Here is a 20,922-nt window from a genome sequence, read left to right as displayed (position 1 = left end):
ATTCTTAGCAGCATGTCCAAAAGACATGGGTATTCATAGCAGCACTATTTATAATAGCCCCAAACTGGAAACTTCCCAGATAAAATCAACAATAAAAATTGTGTTAGAGGTCAGCAGGGTGGTTATCTTTTGAGGGCCCATGAATAACGTCTGGAAGGGGAAATGAGATGTGAGTGCCTTTATGATTTATGTCCACATTTTTTGTATCTAATACTTCAATAAAGGATTTGTATTTAAAAAAGAATTTGATTAATGAATGAATGAGTTCTTACTCTAAGAATACCTGTTACTTCTTGTCAATACATGTCCTAGAATTGACCTTTCCAAAGTTCATTCTTTCAACATACCTTCCTCTTATGTGCTAGATACTACAGTGGGTACAGGGGATACAGAAGTAAACAAAGAGATTTAGTTTCTTTTTCTTCGTGCAGTTTACAGTGTAGTTTATTTGCTTTGAGCAAAAGTGTATTGCTGTCACCATTTCCATACAAGTCTGGACTAGAATTCACCGATGGAATGCTCTGTGACCCAGTTCTTTTTTTTCTTTATTTCCCCTATTTCCTTGATCAGGAAGTCCCTGTATCCAGTATAACTTCATATATATATACATATATATATATATATGTATATATATACATGTAAATTTTCTCCTAGTCTCTAGAGGTTAAGAGTGTCAAATTTACCTAAGATAAGATATTTAAATTTGACCATATTTAATCATCCTGAAAGGATAACATTTTATTGAGACCACATTTCTTGTGAGCTTTTTCTGTAATGAATGAGTGATTTACAAAATGCATGTTCTACATTTTCTTCCTTTAAGACTTATGTGAGACATTATCAATTCCTCATATTTCTTTTGGAAGGACACAAAAGGGAACATCATTATCTACTCCCCTATCTTTAAATATAAGAAGCATGTGTCCAATTAAATCTAGTGCTTCCTCTTCATTGTTCTGTATGAATAATTAACCTTTCTAAGTGCTGACATCAGGAAGGTTTTGAATCTCTCTTTCTTCCAAGGGGAAAATAAAATGAGGAGCAGAACTGATGCTTCTTTAGAGTTTTCTTTTTAATCACTTTGAAAGGTAGTTAATAACAGTAAAATATGAGTGTTAAAATCTCAAATGTTGATTCTGAAAATTATTGTTTTGTGTTTGGCGATAATGATTTTATTATTAACGTGGGCTTCTCTAAAACAATAATGTTCTCTAATGCAATCATTTAGAACAATATGGTCACCAGTTTACTTTCATTAGTCACATTGGGAACATTATAAATCAATTCTTATGATCTTTGCAGTTGAAACTTGCTGGATACCAGGTGTGTTAATATCTGTTAATTATTATTCTTTTAAACCTCATTCTTTCTGTAAGTGAGATATGCACTTTAGGACTTTTTTATAGTTTAAATTGTTCTGCTCATCCTCCTACAGTTCTCCTACAAGGTTTTTGCCCCTCTAAGTTGATTTATAATGTAACCTTGAAACAAGGAGAAGTATTAGTCGACTGCTGTTTTAATAAATGGCTTGTCAGCTATTTTACAACTATGGTTATTTCTTTGACTAGAGAAATTTCTAGATAGCAGGCTTTTGAATTCCTAATTATTTTAAAGATTTGGCTGGACATTCTTAATCAAATCTGTCTTCTGTGCAAATAAATACTTGACTGCTAGGGAGAAAATAGTTTTGATATGTTTTGATTTTGATTTTATGTATCCTGATTTCATCACAGACTTATTAGTCAGTTTGGAGAGTTGAAAATGTAATAAAACCATTTTACATTTAACCTGATAAAATACCAGTTACCTCTCTGTTTTATTATTTTGCAGCACAGTTAAATTATCATGAGAAATCAGTAAAATTTTGGAATGTGAATTCTGCAAAACTCTTAGCTTCCACAGTCAAATTTAATTAGGCTCACTTTTCACAGTGATTTTTTTTCCCCAACATGCACAATTGCCATTTCAAAATAAATCTCATCTTAAACTGAACTTACCATGTACTCTCTCCTTGCTTCTTTTTCTGCATCCCCAGTTTCCATCTCTCTTAATGGCATCAGTCCATCCACTCTACCAAGCTGAAAATCTTCAGAGTATTCTAGATGTTTCTTCTTCCTCCCATGCATCCCTGTGGCCTGAAAATTTTACCAAAGTATGTCCTTATTCTTCTCTTTCCTCTTTATCCCTACAATTGCTGCCTTTTTGGGGCTTTCAATGTTTCTTACTTCCAAACTGACCTGTTTTCTGCAGTCTTGTCTTCTCCCCTGCTCCATGTTACACTCACAACCATAGCTCACACGGCAGCATTTGATGTAACATGCAAATCTGAGTTTATTATTACTCTTTGGATTAAGCTCATTGATTTTTAAAGAATATACTTATCAAAATGGCTTCTTCTAGATGGTGAAACTTCTGGTGTGTTTATCTTTTTTTTTTTTAATACTTTACATTGCTTCTTTTTTTTTTTTTTTTTTTTTATTTTGGCCACTCGGCATATGGGATCTTAGTTCCCTGACCAGGGTTCAGAACTGTGCCCCCTGCATTGGAAGCATGGAGTCTTAATCACTGGACCACCGGAGAAGTCCCTATACTTTACATTTTGCTACATTTCTTTTTTTTTCATTTTTCTTTTTTTTTTTTTGCGGTACGCGGGCCTCTCACTGTTGTGGCCTCTCCCGTTGTGGAGCACAGGCTCCAGGCGCGCAGGCTCAGCGGCCATGGCTCATGGGCCCAGACGCTCTGCGGCATGTGGTATCTTCCTGAATCGGGGCACAAACCCGTGTCCCCTGCGTCGGCAGGCAGACTCTCAACCACTGCGCCACCAGGGAAGACCTGCATTTTGCTACACTTCTTGAACATGAGCTCAGTTCTTGTAAGAAAAACAGTAAGCAATTAAAAAAAAAAACAACCAAAGCAACCTAGAACTCTCCCTTCAATGGCTTTGTTTTTTTTTTTTAATTTTTGAATTTTATTTATTTTTTTATACAACAGATTCTTCTTAGTCATCAGTTTTATACACATCAGTGTATACATGTCAATCCCAATCGCCCAGTTCATCCCACCACCACCTCCACCCCCCACTGCTTTCCCCCCTTGGTGTTCATACATTTGTTCTCTACATATGTTTCTCAATTTCTTCCCTGCAAACCAGTCCATCTGTACCACTTTTCTAGGTTCCACATATATGCGTTAATATACGATATTTGTTTTTCTCTGACTTACTTCACTCTGTATTACAGTCTCTAGATCCATTCATGCGTTCCTTTTTATGGCTAAATAAATATATCATTGTATATACGTACCACATCTTCTTTATCGATTTGTCTGTCGATGGGCATTTACATTGCTTCCATGACCTGGCTATTGTAAATAGTGCCACAATGAATATTGGGGTGCATGTATCTTTTTGAATTATGGTTTTCTCTGGGTATATGCCCAGTAGTGGGATTGCTGGGTCATATGGTAATTCTATTTATAGTTTTTTAAGGAACCTCCATACTGTTCTGCATAGTGGCTGTATCAGTTTACATTCCCACCAGCAGTGCAAGAGGGATCCTTTTTCTCCACACCCTCTCCAGCATTTGTTGTTTGTAGATTTTCTGATGATGCCCATTCTAACTGGTGTGAGGTGATACCTCATTGTAGTTTTGATTTGCATTTCTCTAATACTTAGTGATGTTGAGCAGCTTTTCATGTGCTTCTTGGCCATCTGTATGTTTTCTTTGGAGAAATGCCTATTTAGGTCTTCTGCCCATTTTTGGACGGGTTTTTTTTTTTTTTTTAATTGAGCTGCATGAGCTGTTTATATATTTTGGAGATTAATCCTTTGTCCGTTGATTCGTTTGCAAATATTTTCTCCCATTCTGAGGGTTCTCTTTTCGTCTTGTTTATGGTTTCCTTTGCTGTGCAAAAGCTTTGAAATTTCATTAGGTCCCATTTGTTTATTTTTGTTTTTATTTCCATTACTCTAGGAGGTGGATCAAAAAAGATCTTGCTGTGATTTATGTCATAGAGTGTTCTGCTTATGTTTTCCTCGAAGAGTTTTATAGTGTCCAGTTTCTTTTTCTTTTTTTTAACATCTTTATTGGAGTATAATTGCTTTACAGTGGTATGTTGGTTTCTGCTTTATAACAACGTGAATCAGTTATGCATATACATATGTTCCCATATCTCTTCCCTCTTGCATCTCCCTCCCTCCCACCCTCCCTATCCCCCCCCTCTAGGTGGTCAAAAAGCACTGAGCTGATCTCCCTGTGCTATGCGGCTGCTTCCCACTAGCAATCTAGGGTTGTCTTTTCGTCTCGTTTATGGTTTCCTTTCCTGTGCAAAACCTTTGAAGTTTCATTAGGTCCCTTTGCTTATTTTTGTTTTTATTTCCGTTACTCTAGGAGGTGGATCAAAAAAGATCTTGCTGTGATTTATGTCAAAGAGTGTTTTTCCTATGTTTTCTTCTAAGAGTTTTATAGTGTCCGGTTTTACTTTTAGATCTCTAATCCATTTTGAGTTTATTTTTGTGTATGGTGTTAGGGAGTGTTCTAATTTCATTCTTTTACATGTGGCTGTCCAGTTTTCCCAGCACCACTTATTGAAGAGACTGTCTTTTCTCCATTGTATATCCTTGCCTCCTTTGTCATAGATTAGTTGAACATAGGTGTGTGAGTTTATCTCTGGGCTTTATATCCTGTTCCATTGATCTATGTTTCTGTTTTTGTGCCAGTACCATATTCTCTTGATTACTGTAGCTTTATAGTATAGTCTGAAGTCAAGGAGTCTGATTCCTCCAACTCCGTTTTTTTCCCTTAAGACTGCTTTGGCTATTCGGGGGTCTTTTGTGTCTCCATACAAATTTTAAGATTTTTTTGTTATAGTTCTGTAAAAAATGCCATTGGTAATTTGATAGGGATTGCATTGAATCTGTAGATTGCTTTGGGTTATATAGTCGTTTTCACAATATTGATTCTTTCAATCCAATCTTAATTTCTTTCATCAGTGTCGTATAGTTTTCTGCATACAGGTCTTTTGTCTCCCTAGGTAGGTTTATTCCTAGGTATTTTATTCTTTTTGTTGAAATGGTAAATGGGAGTGTTTGCTTAATTTCTCTTTCAGATTTTTCATCATTAGTGTATAGGAATTCAAGAGATTTCTGTGCATTAATTTTGTATCCTGCAACTTTACCACATTCATTGATTAGCTCTTATTCATTGATTAGCTCTAGTAGTTTTCTGGTGGCATCATAGTATCATGTTATCTGCAAAGAGTGACAGTTTTACTTCTTCTTTTCCAATTTGTATTCCTTTTATTTCTTTTTCTTCTCTGATTGCCATGGATAGGACTTCCAAAACTATATTGAATAATAGTGGCAAGAGTGGACAACCTCGTCTTGTTCCTGATCTTAGAGGAAATGCTTTCAGTTTTTCACCATTGAGAATGATGTTTGCTGTGGGCTTGTTGTATATGGCCTTTATTATGTTGAGGTAGGTTCCCTCTATGCCCGCTTCCTGGAGAGTTTTTATCATAAATGGGTGTTGAATTTTGTCAGAAGCTTTTTCTGCATCTATTGAGATGATCATATGGGTTTTATTCTTCAATTTGTTAATATGTGTATCACATTGATTGATTGATCATATTGATTGATTCTTCAATTGATATTGAAGAATCTTTGCATCCCTGAGATAAATCCCACTTGATAATGGTATATGATCCTTTTAATGTGCTGTTGGATTCTGTTTGCTAGTATTTTGTTGAGGAATTTTTCATCTATATTCATCACTGATATTGGTCTGTAATTTTCTATTTTTGTAGTATCTTTGTTTGGTTTTGGTATCAGGGTGATGGTGGCCTCATAGAATGAGTTTGGGAGTGTTCATTCCTCCACAATTTTTTGGAAGTTTGAGAAGGATGGATGTTAGCTCTTCTCTAAATGTTTGATAGAATTCACCTGTGAAGCCATCTGGTCCTGGACTTTTGTATTTGGAAGATTTTTAATCACAGTTTCAATTTCATTACTTGTGATTGGTCTGTTCATATTTTCTATTTCTTCCTGGTTCAGTCTTGGAAGGTTATACCTTTCTAAGAATTTTTCCATTTCTTCCAGGTTGTCCATTTTTTTGGCATAGAGTTGCTTTTAGTAGTCTCTTAGTACGCTTTGTATTTCTGTGGTGTCTGTTGTAACTTCTCCTTTTTCATTTCTAATTTTATTGATTTGAGTCCTCTCCCTCTTTTTCATGATGCGTCTGGCTAATGGTTTATCAATTTTGTTTATCTTCTCAAAGAACCAGCTTTTAGTTTCATTGATCTTTGCTATTATTTCCTTCATTTCTTTTTCCTTTATTTCTGCTCTGAGCTTTATGATTTCTTTCCTTCTGCTAACTTGGGTTTTGTTTGTTCTTCTTTCTCTAGTTCCTTCCAGTGTAAGGTTAGATTGTTTATTTCAGATTCTTCTTGTTTCTTGAGGTAGGCTTGTATAGCTATAAACTTCCCTCTTAGAACTGCTTTTGCTGCATCCCATAGGTTTTGGATTGTCGTGTTTTCATCGTCATTTGTCTCTAGGTATTTTTTGATATCCTCTTTGATTTCTTCAGTGATCTCTTGGTTATGTAGTAATGTATTGTTTAGCCTCCATTTGTTTGTTTTTTTAAACGTTTTTTTCCCTGTAATTCATTTCTAATCTCATAGCGTTGTGGTCAGAAAAGATGCTTGATGTGATTTCAATTTTCTTAAATTGACTGAGGCTTGATTCGTGATGTGAACTATCCTGGAGAATGTTCTGTGCACACTTGAGAAGAAAGTGTAATCTGCTGGTTTTAGATGGAATGTCCTATAAATATCAATTAAATCTATCTGGTCTGTTGTATCATTTAAAGCTTCTGTGTCCTTATTTAATTTCCGTTTTGGATGATCTGCCCATTGGTGTAAGTGAGGTGTTAACATCCCCCACTATTATTGGGTTACTGTCGATTTCCTCTTTTATAGCTGTTAGCAGTTGTCTTATGTATTGAGGCGCTCCTATGTTGGGTGCGTATATATTTATAATTGTTGTATCTTATTCTTGGATTGATCCCTTAATCATTATGTAGTGTCCTTCCTTGTCTCTTGTAACATTCTTTCTTTCTTTCTTTCTTTATTTTTCGGTACGCAGGCCTCTCACTTTTGTGGCCTTTCCCATTGCGGAGCACAGGCTCTGGACGCGCAGGCTCAGCGGCCATGGCTCACGGGCCCAGCTTCTCCACGACATGTGGGATCTTCCTGGACCGGGGCACGAACCCGTGTCCCATGCATCGGCAGGCGGACTCTCAACCACTGCACCTCCAGGGAAGCCCCATTCTTTATTTTAAAACCTATTTTATCTGATACGAGTATTGCTACTCCTGCTTTCTTTTGATTTCCATTTGCATGGAAAATCTTTTTCCATCCACTCACTTTCAGTCTGTATGTGTCCCTAGGTCTGAAGTGGGTCTCTTGTAGATAGCATATATATGGGTCTTGTTTTTGTATCCATTCAGCAAGCCTGTGTCTTTTGGTTGGAGCATTTAATCCATTCATGTTTAAGGTAATTATCGATATGTATTTTCCTATGACCATTTTCTTAATTGTTTTGGGTTTGTTTTTGTAGGTCCTTTTCTTCACTTGTCTTTGCCAGTTAGAGAAGTTCCTTTAGCATTTGTTGTAGAGCTGGTTTGGTGGTGTTGAATTCTCTTAGCTTTTGGTTGTCTGTAAACCTTTTGAATTCTCCATGGAATCTGAATGAGATCCTTGTCGGGTAGAGTAATCTTGCTTGTAGGTTCTTCCCTTTCATCACTTTAAGTGTATTATGCCACTCCCTTCTGGCTTGTAGAGTTTCTGCTGAGAAATCAGCTGTTAACCTTATGGGAGTTCCCTTGTATGTTGTCATTTTTCCGTTCCTGCTTTCAATAATTTTTCTTTGTCTTTAATTTTTTCCAATTTGATTATTATGTGTCTAGGCATGTTTCTCCTTGGGTTTATCATGTGTGGGACTCTCTGCAGTTCTTGGACTTGGGTGGCTATTTCCTTTCCCACGTTAGGGAAGTTTTCAACTATAATCTCTTCAAATATATTCTCGGGTCCTTTCTGTCTCTCTTCTCCTTCTGGGACCCCTATAATGCGAATGTTTTTGCATTTAATGTTGCCCCAGAGGTCTCTTAGGCTGTCTTCATTTCTTTTTATTCTTTTTTCTTTATTCTGTTCCGCAGCAGTGAATTCCACTGTTGTGTTTTCCAGGTCACTTATCTGTTCTTCTGCCTCAGTTATTCTGCTCTTGATTCCTTCTAGTGTAGTTTTCATTTCAGTTATTGTATTGTTCATCTCTGTTTGTTTGTTCTTTTATTCCTCTAGGTTTTTGTTAAACATTTCTTGCATCTTCTCAATCTTTGCCTCCATTCTTTTTCCGAGGTCCTGGATCATCTTCACTATCATTATTCTGAATTCTTTTTCTGGAAGGTTGCCTATCTCCACTTCATTTGTTTGTTTTTGTGTGGTTTTATCTTGTTCCTTCATCTGGTACATAGCCCTCTGCCTTTTCATCATGTCTGTCTTTCTGTGAATGTGGCTTTTGTTCCACAGGCTGCAGGATTGTAGTTCTTTTTGCTTCTGCCCGGCTTTAGGTTCTATCTATGAGAAATTAAAGTTCCCAAGTGCAGGATGAAAATCCTTTTAGTACAAGACTCCTACGCACTTCTTTAGTCTATTCTCTTGGAGTTCTTGCCTTACATTTTATCCCCTGACTATTCAATGCTGAATCATGCCTCCTACTATTTCCTCTGTGTGGAATTCCCTTAAGTATCCTGTATAGTCTACTCGGGCTGTCATGACAAAATACCACAGGGTGGGTTAAACGACAGAAATTTATTTTCTTACATGCTAGGACCCTGAAGTCCAAGATCAAGGTGTCAGCAGGTTTTGTTTCTTTGGTGGTGGCCTCTCTCTGGGCATTTCCCTGTGTCCTCACATGACCTTTCCTCTGAGACCACATATCCCTGGTATCTCTTTTGTGAGTCCAAATTTCCTCCTCTTATAAAGACATCAGTCAGGTTGGATTAGGGACCATTCTTAACTCATTTTAATTTAATCACCTCCTTAAAGGGTCTGTCTAATAGTCTGGTATACTGGGGGTTCAGGCTTCAGCATATAAATTTTGGACACATTTAGTTCATAACATGCCATTTTATGCTCCCAGAGCACTTCCCATTTTCAAAGCACTTTGCAAATGTGAATATATGTCTTTATTATCTAAACCAAAGCTAAAATAACCACCTGTTATTCCCTTAAAAGCCCACTCCGTGGTTTTAGCAACAGTTTCCTTAAGCCATTAGTAATAGTAATAATAATAGCAATAATGACAATTTATCTTTCTTACCTTTTACTTTATTAACTTAAAATGATGTATTCATCATCTGTCAGCATCATTACATTGGAATAGACTTTCAGAACTAAAAAGGGTCTTAGAATTCTAGGAGTGGAATTCTTTAAATTTGCATCTTGCCATCTGGTTGTTCAAGATGCCATGAACTATACTACTTTCATCGTTTTTATGTCTCAGTTCTCACTTGTAATGGATGTACCTAAGTGGCCTAAAGTATCACTTAGTCTAGAGGTATTCAGAGAGACAAAGTATTTTCGTAAAAACCAGAAAACACCTAATGTTGGTCCTGAATTATGTCTGCAGACCAGGTAGAAGGACCATCTTTCAGGTCCACAATAATGAGATCAGCATAAGAGGAGCATTCACTGAGTCTCACACTCAGTATCTCAGAAGGAACTAAAAATCAAGAAAATGGTAAAAATTGGTAAAAATTATGAGTATTCTTTGTATGTTATTTTTACTTTATCCAAAAAAAAAAAAACAAAAAAAACCCCAATCTGGCAGTAAAAGAGCGTTAACACCTGTAAGGAAAACTTTATCTGGGGAAAACGTAGACCTACAGGGTTGCCATTGGTTCTTTTTGATGATAGAATCCTAGACACTGCTGTAGTGCTGCCTGGGGATCTAGTCCGGGGAGCTGTGCTACTGAATGAAAGATCCCGGAATTGATTTGTTCATTTAATAACAGAAAATGTCCATGGAGGGTAGCTGGAGTAAGGAGAGAAAGTGATCTGGGCTTTGTAAATATCAGACCTACCCATTTTAAAGCTATCCTTGGAATACCTTCAAATGCATAAGCCACTGGGGGTTTTGTTTCTATGTGTGTTTTAATTTTAGCAAACCAACAGATGAAACGACAAGATACTGACTTTAAATATTTTCATCTTCAACACACTTTTCAAAAGTTAATATATATGCTCATTAAGGAAACATAAACATGATCATTTTTATCAACCACCTATAATATACTGTAAAATTGTAGGAACCTCAAGGGCCAGGGACATGGTCCTGACACAGTATCCCTGATAGAGGTAATATTAGTAATACAAAGAATAATAATATCAAATATTCATTCAAGTAATCATAAATCTATGTTCTTAACCCCAGTTATTTAACCTCCTGGGTGTTCAATGTATTGTGTTATTGCTTTTGATGAAAGTGACTGTAAAATAGTTAATAAGACTGTAGTAGTTTGCATAAATGATTTTTAAAATAAGAGCTTTAATGAAATATAATTCATGTACCATAAAATTCACCCTTTTAAAGTAACAATTCAGTGGGTTTTAGTACATTCACAGAATTCTGCAACTATCAACACTATGTAACTTTAGAACATTTTTATCACCCTGAAAAGAAAGCATTACCAATCACTTCTTTATGCCCTTGTTCTTGGCAGCCAGTAATCTACTTTCAGTTTCTATGAGTTTGTCTATTCTGGGGATTTCAAATACAATGGAATTGGATGATATAAGGAATTGTGTCCGGCTGCCTCAACTTGGCATGTCTTCAAGGTTCATTGTTGTTGTAACATGTATTAATACTTCCATCCCTTTTTATGGCTAACATAATATTCCATTGTATGAATATAGAAAGTTTTGTTTATCCATTCCTCAGTTGGAGGGCTTTTGGGGCGTTTCCACTATTTGGCTATTATGAATCATGCTGTTATGAACATTTGTATACAAATTTTTATATCACTCTTGGTTATATATCTAGGAGTGAAATTACTGGGTCATATGATAACTGTGCTAAACATGTTAAGGAACTACTAAACTTTTTTTTTTTAATATAAATTTATTTATATTTATTTCTAGCTGTGTTGGGTCTTCGTTGCCGTGCGTGGGCTTTCTCTAGTTGCAGTGAGCAGGGGCTGCTCTTTGTTGCGGTGCGCGAGCTTCTGGTTGCAGTGGCTTCTCTTGTTGCAGAGCACACGCGCGTGGACTTCAGTAGTTGTGGCATGTGGGCTCAGTAGTTGTGGATTGTGGGCTCTAGAGTGCAGGCTTAGTAATTGTGGCACGTGGGCTTAGTTATTACTCCGTGGCATGTGGATGTGGGATCTTCCAGGACCAGGGCTCAAACCCGTGTCCCCTGTATTGGCAGGTGGATTCCTAACCACTGCGCCACCAGGGAAGTCCTAAACTGTTTTTCAACGTGGCTGCACCATTCTACAGTCCCACTAGCAGTGATGGAAGATTCAACTTGCTCCACTTTCTGACCAAGATTTCTTTTTTTTTAAATTATAGCCATTCTAGCAAATGTGAAATGTTTTTGTTGTTGTACTTTTTTTTTTTTTTTTTTTCTGCGGTACGCGGGCCTCTCACTGTTGTGGCCTCTCCCGTTGCAGAGCACAGGCTCTGGACGCGCAGGCTCAGCGGCCATGGCTCACGGGCCCAGCCGCTCCACAGCATGTGGGATCGTGGACAAACCCACGTCCCCTGCATTGGCAGGCGGACTCTCAACCACTGCGCCACCAGGGAAGCCTCTGTTGTTGTTCTTTTTTGTGGTTTTGAATTGCATTTTCCTAATGACATAATGTTCATCATCTTTTCATGTGTTTATTGGCCATTTATTTATCTTCTTTGGAGAAACGTATATTCAAGTTCTTTGCTCATTTTTAATTGGATTATTTGTCTTTTGATTGTTGTGTCAGTGAGGTTAAGTTTAGTGCATCTGTCACTTTAAAAATTTTTATTACTGCTTTGTCTAGTCAAGCATTTATTTAAACATCCATTAATCATGTATTATGTTCTATACTTGTGCTGGAAATACAACATCCAATAAGACATATCATCTCTCCTGTGGATTATGCTGCCTGTTTTCCTGCTCCTCAGTCCTCTTCTACCCTGCATCCCAAATGATTTTTCTAAAAGGTTAATTTGATCATGTTACCTATGCTAATGCCTTTAATGCTTCCTTTGTTGACTACAAGAAAAAGTTCTAGTTCATTAAAATGATTTTTAAAGCCTTCAAAATTTGTCCCTTGCCAGCCTCTTCCAGGTTCTCTCTCATGTCCACCCTATACCCCCATCTGGGACAACTTTAGGGGTGTTCTAGTTAAATACCACATCTAGATATACTGAGGTTAGAGGCTAGGGAAATAAGTTCAAAAACCTGAACCAGGTCTCAGGTGAAAATGAAAAGAATCACTGGGGCTTTTTCTTTTAACTCTGGGTTCCAAAACAGTAGATCTCTCTGAAGCCTCTGACATGAGAAAACAAGCTGTATTCTGTTATCCTTGTCTTTAATTGGATCTTTAGATGTTCCAGCCTCATCTCATTTTTACTGTTAAGTAGTAAAGGAAGAGCTAGAGCTTGGGTCCGTGTTAAAGGGGAGCATAGCTCTTTAAGGATAGTGGTGGTAGCAGCAGTAATTAATGGGATTTTGTCCAGGGGAAAGTGGCAGGCTCAGGATGACATGATTAGTGGTCAAGAGAAAAGTTTCCTCCTGGGTGGAGATCTCTCTCCACCAACCTTGAGAGAGACTGAGTTTTAATTTTATTAAAGTCAGCTGCAGTTTCCTTAGATAGTCCACCAAGTATATGTCTGTACTAGTCTAGGAAAAGGGGATCACTACCTCATTGTATGATGTTGAAAATAGATCTAGTATATAAAATTGAAAATAAAATAAATAATTCCTTTTGAATTTAGACATAAACTAATCATATGGTAAAATCTATCTATATGTATATATGTATATATACACACAACACACAAATATAAAGCAGAGACTATAGAATTCAAATTATACATCTGAAGTGGAGTATATGTTATCTACTGATGCATAATGAACTAACCCCAAAATTCAAGTGGCTTAAAACAGCCATTTTATTTTTTCAGTTTTATTGAGGTATAATTGACAAATGAAATTGTAAGATATTTCAGTTGTACATTGTGATGATTATATACATGTATATATAAATAAATAAATAAATAAATATATATATACACACACACACATATATATATGGTGAGAACATTTAAGTTCTACTCATAACAAATTTCAGTTTTACAAATTATCAACTATAGTCACTATGTAAAAAAATCATTTCACTTTGCTCATCATTTTGTGGGTCAGAAATTTGGAAAAGGACCATCTAGGCCCTGTAATTAATTTGGTGTCACCTGGGGTGACTGGGGCTGGGTGACCCTTCCAGCATGACTCTTTCACTCACATGCCTGGCACCTCATGACTCCTTTGCCTTCCTCTCCATTTCTTGTCCTACTGGGCCTCTGCTAGTGGCTTGCAACAGCTCCTGTTGCAACAGCTGCTGGTTTTCCCAGGATGGTGGTCTTAGGGTAGTCATACTTAAGATGACAGTTGGTTTCTACAAGAGCAAGGCAGTAGCTGCCATGCCTCTTAAAAGCTAGGCCTGGAATTGGCATAGCTATTACAGCATAATTTACACCATACCCTATTTTTAAAAAAATATTTATTTATTTGGTTGCGCCGGGTCTTAGTTGCGGCAGGCGGGCTCCTTATCGAACTGGGGCCCTCTGCATTGGGAGCACGGAGTCTTAACCATAGCCCCACCAGGGCAGTCCCTACACCATACCCTATTGATCAAAGCAGACCAGCAGAGACTCAAGGGGAAAGGACATAGACCCCAACTCTCAACTGGAAGAGTAGCAAAGAATTTGCAGCCATCCCTAATCTGCCATAACTATAAGATATTTTAGGCATATGTATCTGATAAGCACAAAGATTTCCACTGCTCCCCCCTGCCATCCCGCCAAGTATCAGTAAGTACCGTGCTAAGTTCTCAGCAGTTTGCAAATGTATTGGTTGCCTTAGGTAAAGATGGGGTGCTACTACACATATTGTGTATAACTTTAACAACTTTTAAACTATTTAATGGCCATGATAATCAAAATTCTCTATTACTTCTTTGATTTGTACATGTGTATTTTATGATCAACATTTTGAGTTGCAAGAAGCATGTAGTATGTTTTTTATGACACATACCCAAGATCTTAGGAGTATTAAAAAGTTTATTAATGCCTAGGATATCATTCTAGCCTACCTAATACCTTGATTTACTAAAGTCACAAAAGTTATGTTGGCTTTTTTTATGGATATAACTTTAGCTACATTGTAAAGCATAGCTTTGTACGGGTGTTTTCACATGTCTGATCCACTGACATTAAATTCAACCCTGGGGTCATAGAAGAAGCAAAAGACCCAATAAAGAGCACATGTTAACCGTTAATGTTCATTTACCAAATCCTGCTTAAACTCTTGTACTTTCAAAGCTAATTTCATCCAATTGCCTTTTAATTACAGTCTCTTGCTCCGAGTTGCAAATATAATGGCTTTTTAATATAACTTGCACTGTTCTGTGTCCAGTGTAAGATGTAATCATACAATTTATTCAGTCAGAGCCAGTACATTAGGTAATTAAAACATAAGCTCACAGAGATTTCTGCAAATGCCTATTTGGCAGGAAAGTAATATAAGAATCTGACAATTCTGCTTTTGCACAGAATTCTTTCTGGATAAAATAGGATGGAAATCTTATGTCCACCAATGCACACTGTAGCTAAGGCAAAATACAGAAATCAAGTATGACTGTTTGGGAGACCTGTGCACATATCACAGAGAATAAAATAAACTAATTTGAAGTAGGAATGTAAGTGGTTTAACACACTGCTCACTATCTAATCACAGCCTTGGTAGATATAATTCTCAAGGCAGGATAGTTCTTCGTTATCCAAGATGTTAGGAGTTGAACAAACCCTCAGTCTCCTGTCCCTTTTAGAGGAGGAAGACAAAAAAAAAAAAAAAGATAATGGGATTTAAGATAATTTTCACTATTAACAAAAATGATCAAACAATATAACAGTTAAATCCTTTTTGAGTGGTGATTACTTTTGGGGAGTAAGAGCTGATGTATGCACAGGTAATTAAACACTTCTGTGGTTTCCACCTTTATTTTGGACTAACCAGATTTTATGTAAAGGCAAGTAATGTTTTATTAGCTGTTTCTGAATTACATATAATTTTGATAATTTTATAGCTTTTAAAAAGCATATTAAGCTATTTTTACACACTTATTCATTCCATAATTTATTAAGTGCCAACTAACTATGCCCTGTTACAGTGATGAGCTCTGCCTTAAGATTTTCAGTTTTTTGTAGAATGTTATTTCTCTAGTGTTACCTTTTAACTGTTAACCTTTGGCCATTAAAAAAGAAAGAAAGAAAGAAAGAAAAAAGATACAGGCCATGAATCCAAATACCAGCGTGAAAACAAAAATGTTTGTTTATTCATCAGGATTTGGGGTTTGTAAAATGCCAGTATCTGGAGACGTAAAAATCTAGATGGATTGATTTTCTTTTGTAGTTTTCTCTGGATTATGTATTCACATATCTTGTGTTCATTCTTCTTACTTAAAATACAAATGTGGAAAGTATATGTACATTTCTTTTCTGAAACATTAGCAAAGATTTCAGATGACATATCCTCATTAGCTAATCTCCTTTCCCATCTTTTCTTTTTTCGTTATATCCACATGCTTTCTTCCTGTTACATTCTTAACAATTTTAGGGTTCTTCTTTGGAAACAAAAAAAAAAACCCAAAAATACAGTTAGGAGACTGGCCAACTAACATCCTATTCCCAAGTCAGAATTTAACTAAGCTTTGGCATCCAGATACACAAGCACTTTCTCAGATTGATGTTCCTTGTACATGTTCGCGTTAGGGTTGTAAATACTGAGACTCTGGCCCCTTCAGTTCCAGAAAGGGTAGTCTCCAGAAGCAGATCAGCCTCCACACACAGGGGAAACCAATCTTGATCCTTCTTGATGCCCTAGTCCCAGGTCTCAAGTTTACAGCCTAAACCCCGCCAATGAATTTATCTAGTCTTGACTTCTCTCTATTTAATCCCACCTTTCACCTAGTGCCTTTCACCTAGTCCTCAAAGGTTTTATTCTAATAGCAACTCTAATTCAACTTTGGAATAGAAATTCCTAGAGGATCAAGTTAAATATACTGCTGTCAAAGCAAAAACCAGACAAACATATGATTCATCATCTTGATCAAACACCAAATTCTCATCCTAAATTCTATAGTCAGGTGTCTGATTCAGAGGAAATTCCAAATTTATGAATGGATTATGTATCCTGTATTCCTTTTAACTTAGAGACTCTGGACCCACATTTCTATAGAAATGATGGTATAAATTCCACACCAAATATATTATAAATAAAAAATTAAATTTCCATTAATAGTCCACAGTAATAATTAGCTCATTCCTAAGTAAAAAAGTCCTCGATTTTTTTTCCTTTTAAAAAAATCATATGTACTTTTACATTTTGGCATTTCTAAAAGCAAGATTAATCTTAAATTTGATTTGTTTATATTGTATGTTGACTTTTTGTTCTCCTGAAAAGCTGTTTATGGTACATATTGCCATTATCTCCAATGGTGTCTTAAATCTTAAACATCAAACTTCCTCCTACTCTATGGCTTCCCTCTGGCTGTGGACCTCTTTCCTTCCCTTTACAGCCAAGTTTCCTTTAAGGATATTTGCACATTTCCTATTGAATAGAGGTATTAAGATTTATGCAACTTGTTCCCTTTTAATGGACATTCAAGTTATGAATCAAATTACTATTGAAATATACTTTAGTGAAAATCCTTGAACAAATTATCTTTGTACATTAGTGAACATATTCTGTAGAATGGAATTCTAGAAATGAAATTATTGGGTCTAAAAAAGTGCACGTTATGGTTTGAACTATGTACACTCAAAAATCCATGTTGAAATCCTAACCCCCAGTACCTCAGAATGTAACCTTATTTGGCGATGGGCATCTTTATAGACCAAGTTAAAATGAGGGCATCAGGGTGGATTCTAATCCAGTATGTCTGGTGTCCTTTTAAGAGGAAATCTGAACAGAGACATGCACAGAAGGAAGACAATGTGAAGATACAGGAAAATGCCATGTAAACATGAAGACAGTCATCTACAAGCCAAGAAGAGACATTTGGAACAGAGCTTTTCTTCACAACCCTAGGAAGGAACCAATCCTGTCAATATCTTTTTTTGAACTTCTAGCCTCCAGAACTACGACACAATAAATATCTGTTGTTTAAGTCACCCAGTTGGCTGTTATGGCAGCCCTAGAAAACTGATCTAGCATTCCCCTCCCCAAATGGCGGGTGACAACATCCCTTAACCGACCTTGTAGGAGAGCAACTTCCCCCTGACACCTCACTGATACCGAACAATCAATTTTTGCCATGCTTTGCTAATTCTGAAGACAAATAAATGGCATCTCTTTTTAATGCACACTTCTTTGATTTCTGGGGTTTTATTTCCTTTTATTTAAAAATATCTAAAATGGATTCAAATGGATTGACACTATCAAATAACCATTTACATCTACTATATGATTTCAGTATAGTTTGATACAATGATAAAATACAAAAATAAAATGATTAAACAATATATTTAACTTAAAAATTTTAACTAATTCACTTAGTGACAATCTGCTGCAAAATTTTCATTCTCTAGAATTATCATATGTATTAAGTATAAAAGGAAAAAGCTAAACAGTTGGAAACTACAAACTTAAAAGCAAAGTTAATTTCGTACTTATAGTATGGGATATTAAGTCCCATATCCAAAAATCCAATTTGTCATATATTAAGGATTATGCTTTTGAAGTAAGTTCATTACTGACATTATTATTGGAACTGCACTATAATTTTACACAAAGTTCTAAAATAACATCACAGACTATAGGAGCATCTATCTTAGTAACATTTAAAAAAAATATACCTTGTAGGGTGGCAATATTGATTTAAAAATTGTTTCCTGAAACAATAATCAATGAGGCATATTTGTTGCCATTCTTTTGTTAATACGCTTATCCTGTTTGAGGATTATTTTCCATCTTCTTTCATTGACTCATTTCGGCCTTTGCATGAGTTAAGAGGTGCGCTTTCATGTTATTTGACTGAATAAACTTCTTGAGACAGCCTTCAAAGGGACATACAAAAGGTTTCTCCCCAGTGTGGATGCGCACATGTGTACGCAAATTGAAGGACAGGGAAAAACGTTTTCCGCACCCTTCAAAAGTACACGGAAATGGCTTCTCTCCAGTATGAACCAGAAAATGTCTTTTTAGTTTTGCGCTCTCCTTGAAGGCTTTCCCACATTCTGCACATACGTGATCTCGGGGACTATGAACTCGGAGATGCTTTCTCAGGGATGCTCTATTCTTGAACTCTCTTATGCATCCACTCTCAGGACAAACAATTTTTTCTGGAGCATCATATTCTTTATTTGTACTTGGCTTCATTTTAGTACATTCTGTGAGCTGTTTAGGATCTGAAAAGTCAATGCTGGGTATTTCTCCAGGAGGAAGCTTCTTGCCTGTCATGTACTCAGAAGACTCAAGAAGTGAATTCTCTCCACCAAACTGTTGAGGAAGTTCTTGTTTTGCCCCCTTTTTCATGTATTCCAAGGAACGTTCAAGAAGTGAGCTTGCCGTAAGAACCTGTTGAGAAAGCTCTTGTTCTGATCCTTGTTTCAGACAGTCAAAGGACTTAAGAAGTGAGTCCTCTTCCATGATAGGTTCAGAAAACTCACCTCTTATTATGCATTCTATGTAACAGTCAGAGAAGGAATCCTCTTCAACAACCCGAAAGCTAGTCTCATAGCACACTTCCTCATCACATAAGGTCCACGTCGTGTCAGGAGGTTTCTGTGGGGCTGGCGGTGACTTGTCCCCACTGACAGCTCTTCTACCAAGGCCTTTCTGGCCAAGTGTCTTTTCCCTTTTCTTCAGTTTCTGGTCCATGTCGTTCTGCTAGCTCCCTCCGTGAAGGTTTGCACCAGAATAGATCAACCACTTCTGGGAAGGAGTGATCTACGTGAATTGTTTTCAGCAAGCACCTGTTTGAGATAGTGGTCATTAGGTAAAATATATTCCAATATTAGAGCCATTGTCAGAAAAGGACCTCAAAAAATATCCTAGAACTCACTTTCCAATAACAGAATCACTACATTTACATCTTTGACTAACTCTGCAAGAGAGTAAGAGAATTAGCTGTGACATATGTACGTAAGACATGGGTCATAAACATTTCTTTCCTGGGTATCCCCCGTAAGTTATCTGTCCTCCCTTATTGATCACCTAATGTTCATTGGGCACTCACTATGTGCTAGCCCTTTTCTAGGCTACTCATGGGTTGAGACACACCAGTGAATAGATATATTATACCCAAAATGTAATGTATGCCCCATGGGGTATACAAAATAAATAAGTAATGTACATTGTATGTTATAAGGCAAAGAGCACTATAGAATAAGCCAAGGGACTGGTAGAAAGCAGGGGCTTGCAATTTTAAATAGGGAGCTCCAGGTAAATCTTTTTCTTTCTTCCCCAGGTGAATCTTGACTAAGGTAGTGGCAGCTGACTAAAAACTTAAAGGAGGTGAGGGAGCAAGATATGCCTATTCTTATGTAACACTCCTGTGAAATTCAAATTAAATATTGCATTTAAAGTGCTTAGCACAGTTCATGGCATAGACCAAATGCTGACCACTCATGTGAGCTACTGTTAGTTTACCTTTGTATTCATTCTATAAGTAGATGTTGGATCCTGCTAAGTGCCAGGTACTGTTCTAGACCAAGGGCAGCAAACTTTTTCTGTAAAGAGCCTGATTTAAACTTTGTGGGCCCTAGGGCCTATGTCATAGCTATTCAATCTCACCGTAGCACAGAAGCAGCTACAGACAGTACACAGAGGATGGGCAGTGCACAGCAGAGGCTGATTTGGTGGATGGCTGTAGTTTGCCCACCCTTGTTCTATAAGATGGGGATCCAGAGAATAAGCCATGTGAAATCTATGTATTGCCATCTCTTATAAGTGCAAGTCAAAATAAAGGCACAGGGGAATGAGTGGTTTTTGATCCTTTTCTTAAAAATCTAAAAGTAGTACTATGAAAGTTACAGCATGAATATATTATATTCTTTCTAAGAGTCCTTTGCTTAACGTTACCATTGTGTCTTATAAAAGATCTCTTAATTTTAGCATCCTGATGTCCTGCTGTAGGAACAAAAATTAAATGCTTTTAAAAAGGAGCAAATGTGAAAGTACTGGAATGAAAATCAATAGCTTGAAAATGTTTTTAAATAGCCACATTAAAAAATGCCACCTCAAAAAGTTTGTGCCATTTACTTCTGGTAAAATAATACATAGAATGAAAACAAAACATGCTTTTATACCTTCTTAAACACTATATATACACATATACATATTTATATATGTAAATATATACTATATAAATTACAAATAAAATTAATTATATATTTACTTATATAAAATATATATGAATGTTATCTGACATTTAAAAACTGCTGAGAGATTTTAAAGTGTCTTCTTAAGCATTCAATATACATATTTACAAATAAATATATAATTAATATTTTCATTATATATATTTAAGTATAAATCAAATATTTATAAATTGCTCAGGGAAGAGGTTTAAATTTTTTCTTAAATATATGCATATATTATATAAATATATATTT

The 20,922-nt window shown here is 36.4% G+C and overlaps 1 protein-coding gene across 1 annotated transcript; it reads right to left on the bottom strand.

Moving 5' to 3' along the window:
• Window positions 1-18,283: 18,283 nt before the first annotated feature.
• ZFP42 (ZFP42 zinc finger protein) lies at window positions 18,284-19,186 on the bottom strand (the record flags this gene model as incomplete). Its single annotated transcript, XM_082680377.1, has 1 exon — window positions 18,284-19,186. One exon carries the CDS (start codon window positions 19,184-19,186, stop codon window positions 18,284-18,286), a length of 903 nt encoding a protein of 300 aa, XP_082536503.1.
• Window positions 19,187-20,922: the final 1,736 nt, after the last annotated feature.

Source organism: Grampus griseus (genome assembly GCF_964374135.1).
Source record: "Grampus griseus genome assembly, chromosome: 21".
In the NCBI taxonomy this organism is placed as follows: Eukaryota; Metazoa; Chordata; class Mammalia; order Artiodactyla; family Delphinidae; genus Grampus; species Grampus griseus.
Note: the sequence above shows the minus strand (reverse complement) of the source record. Positions and strands in the feature narration are given on the sequence as shown.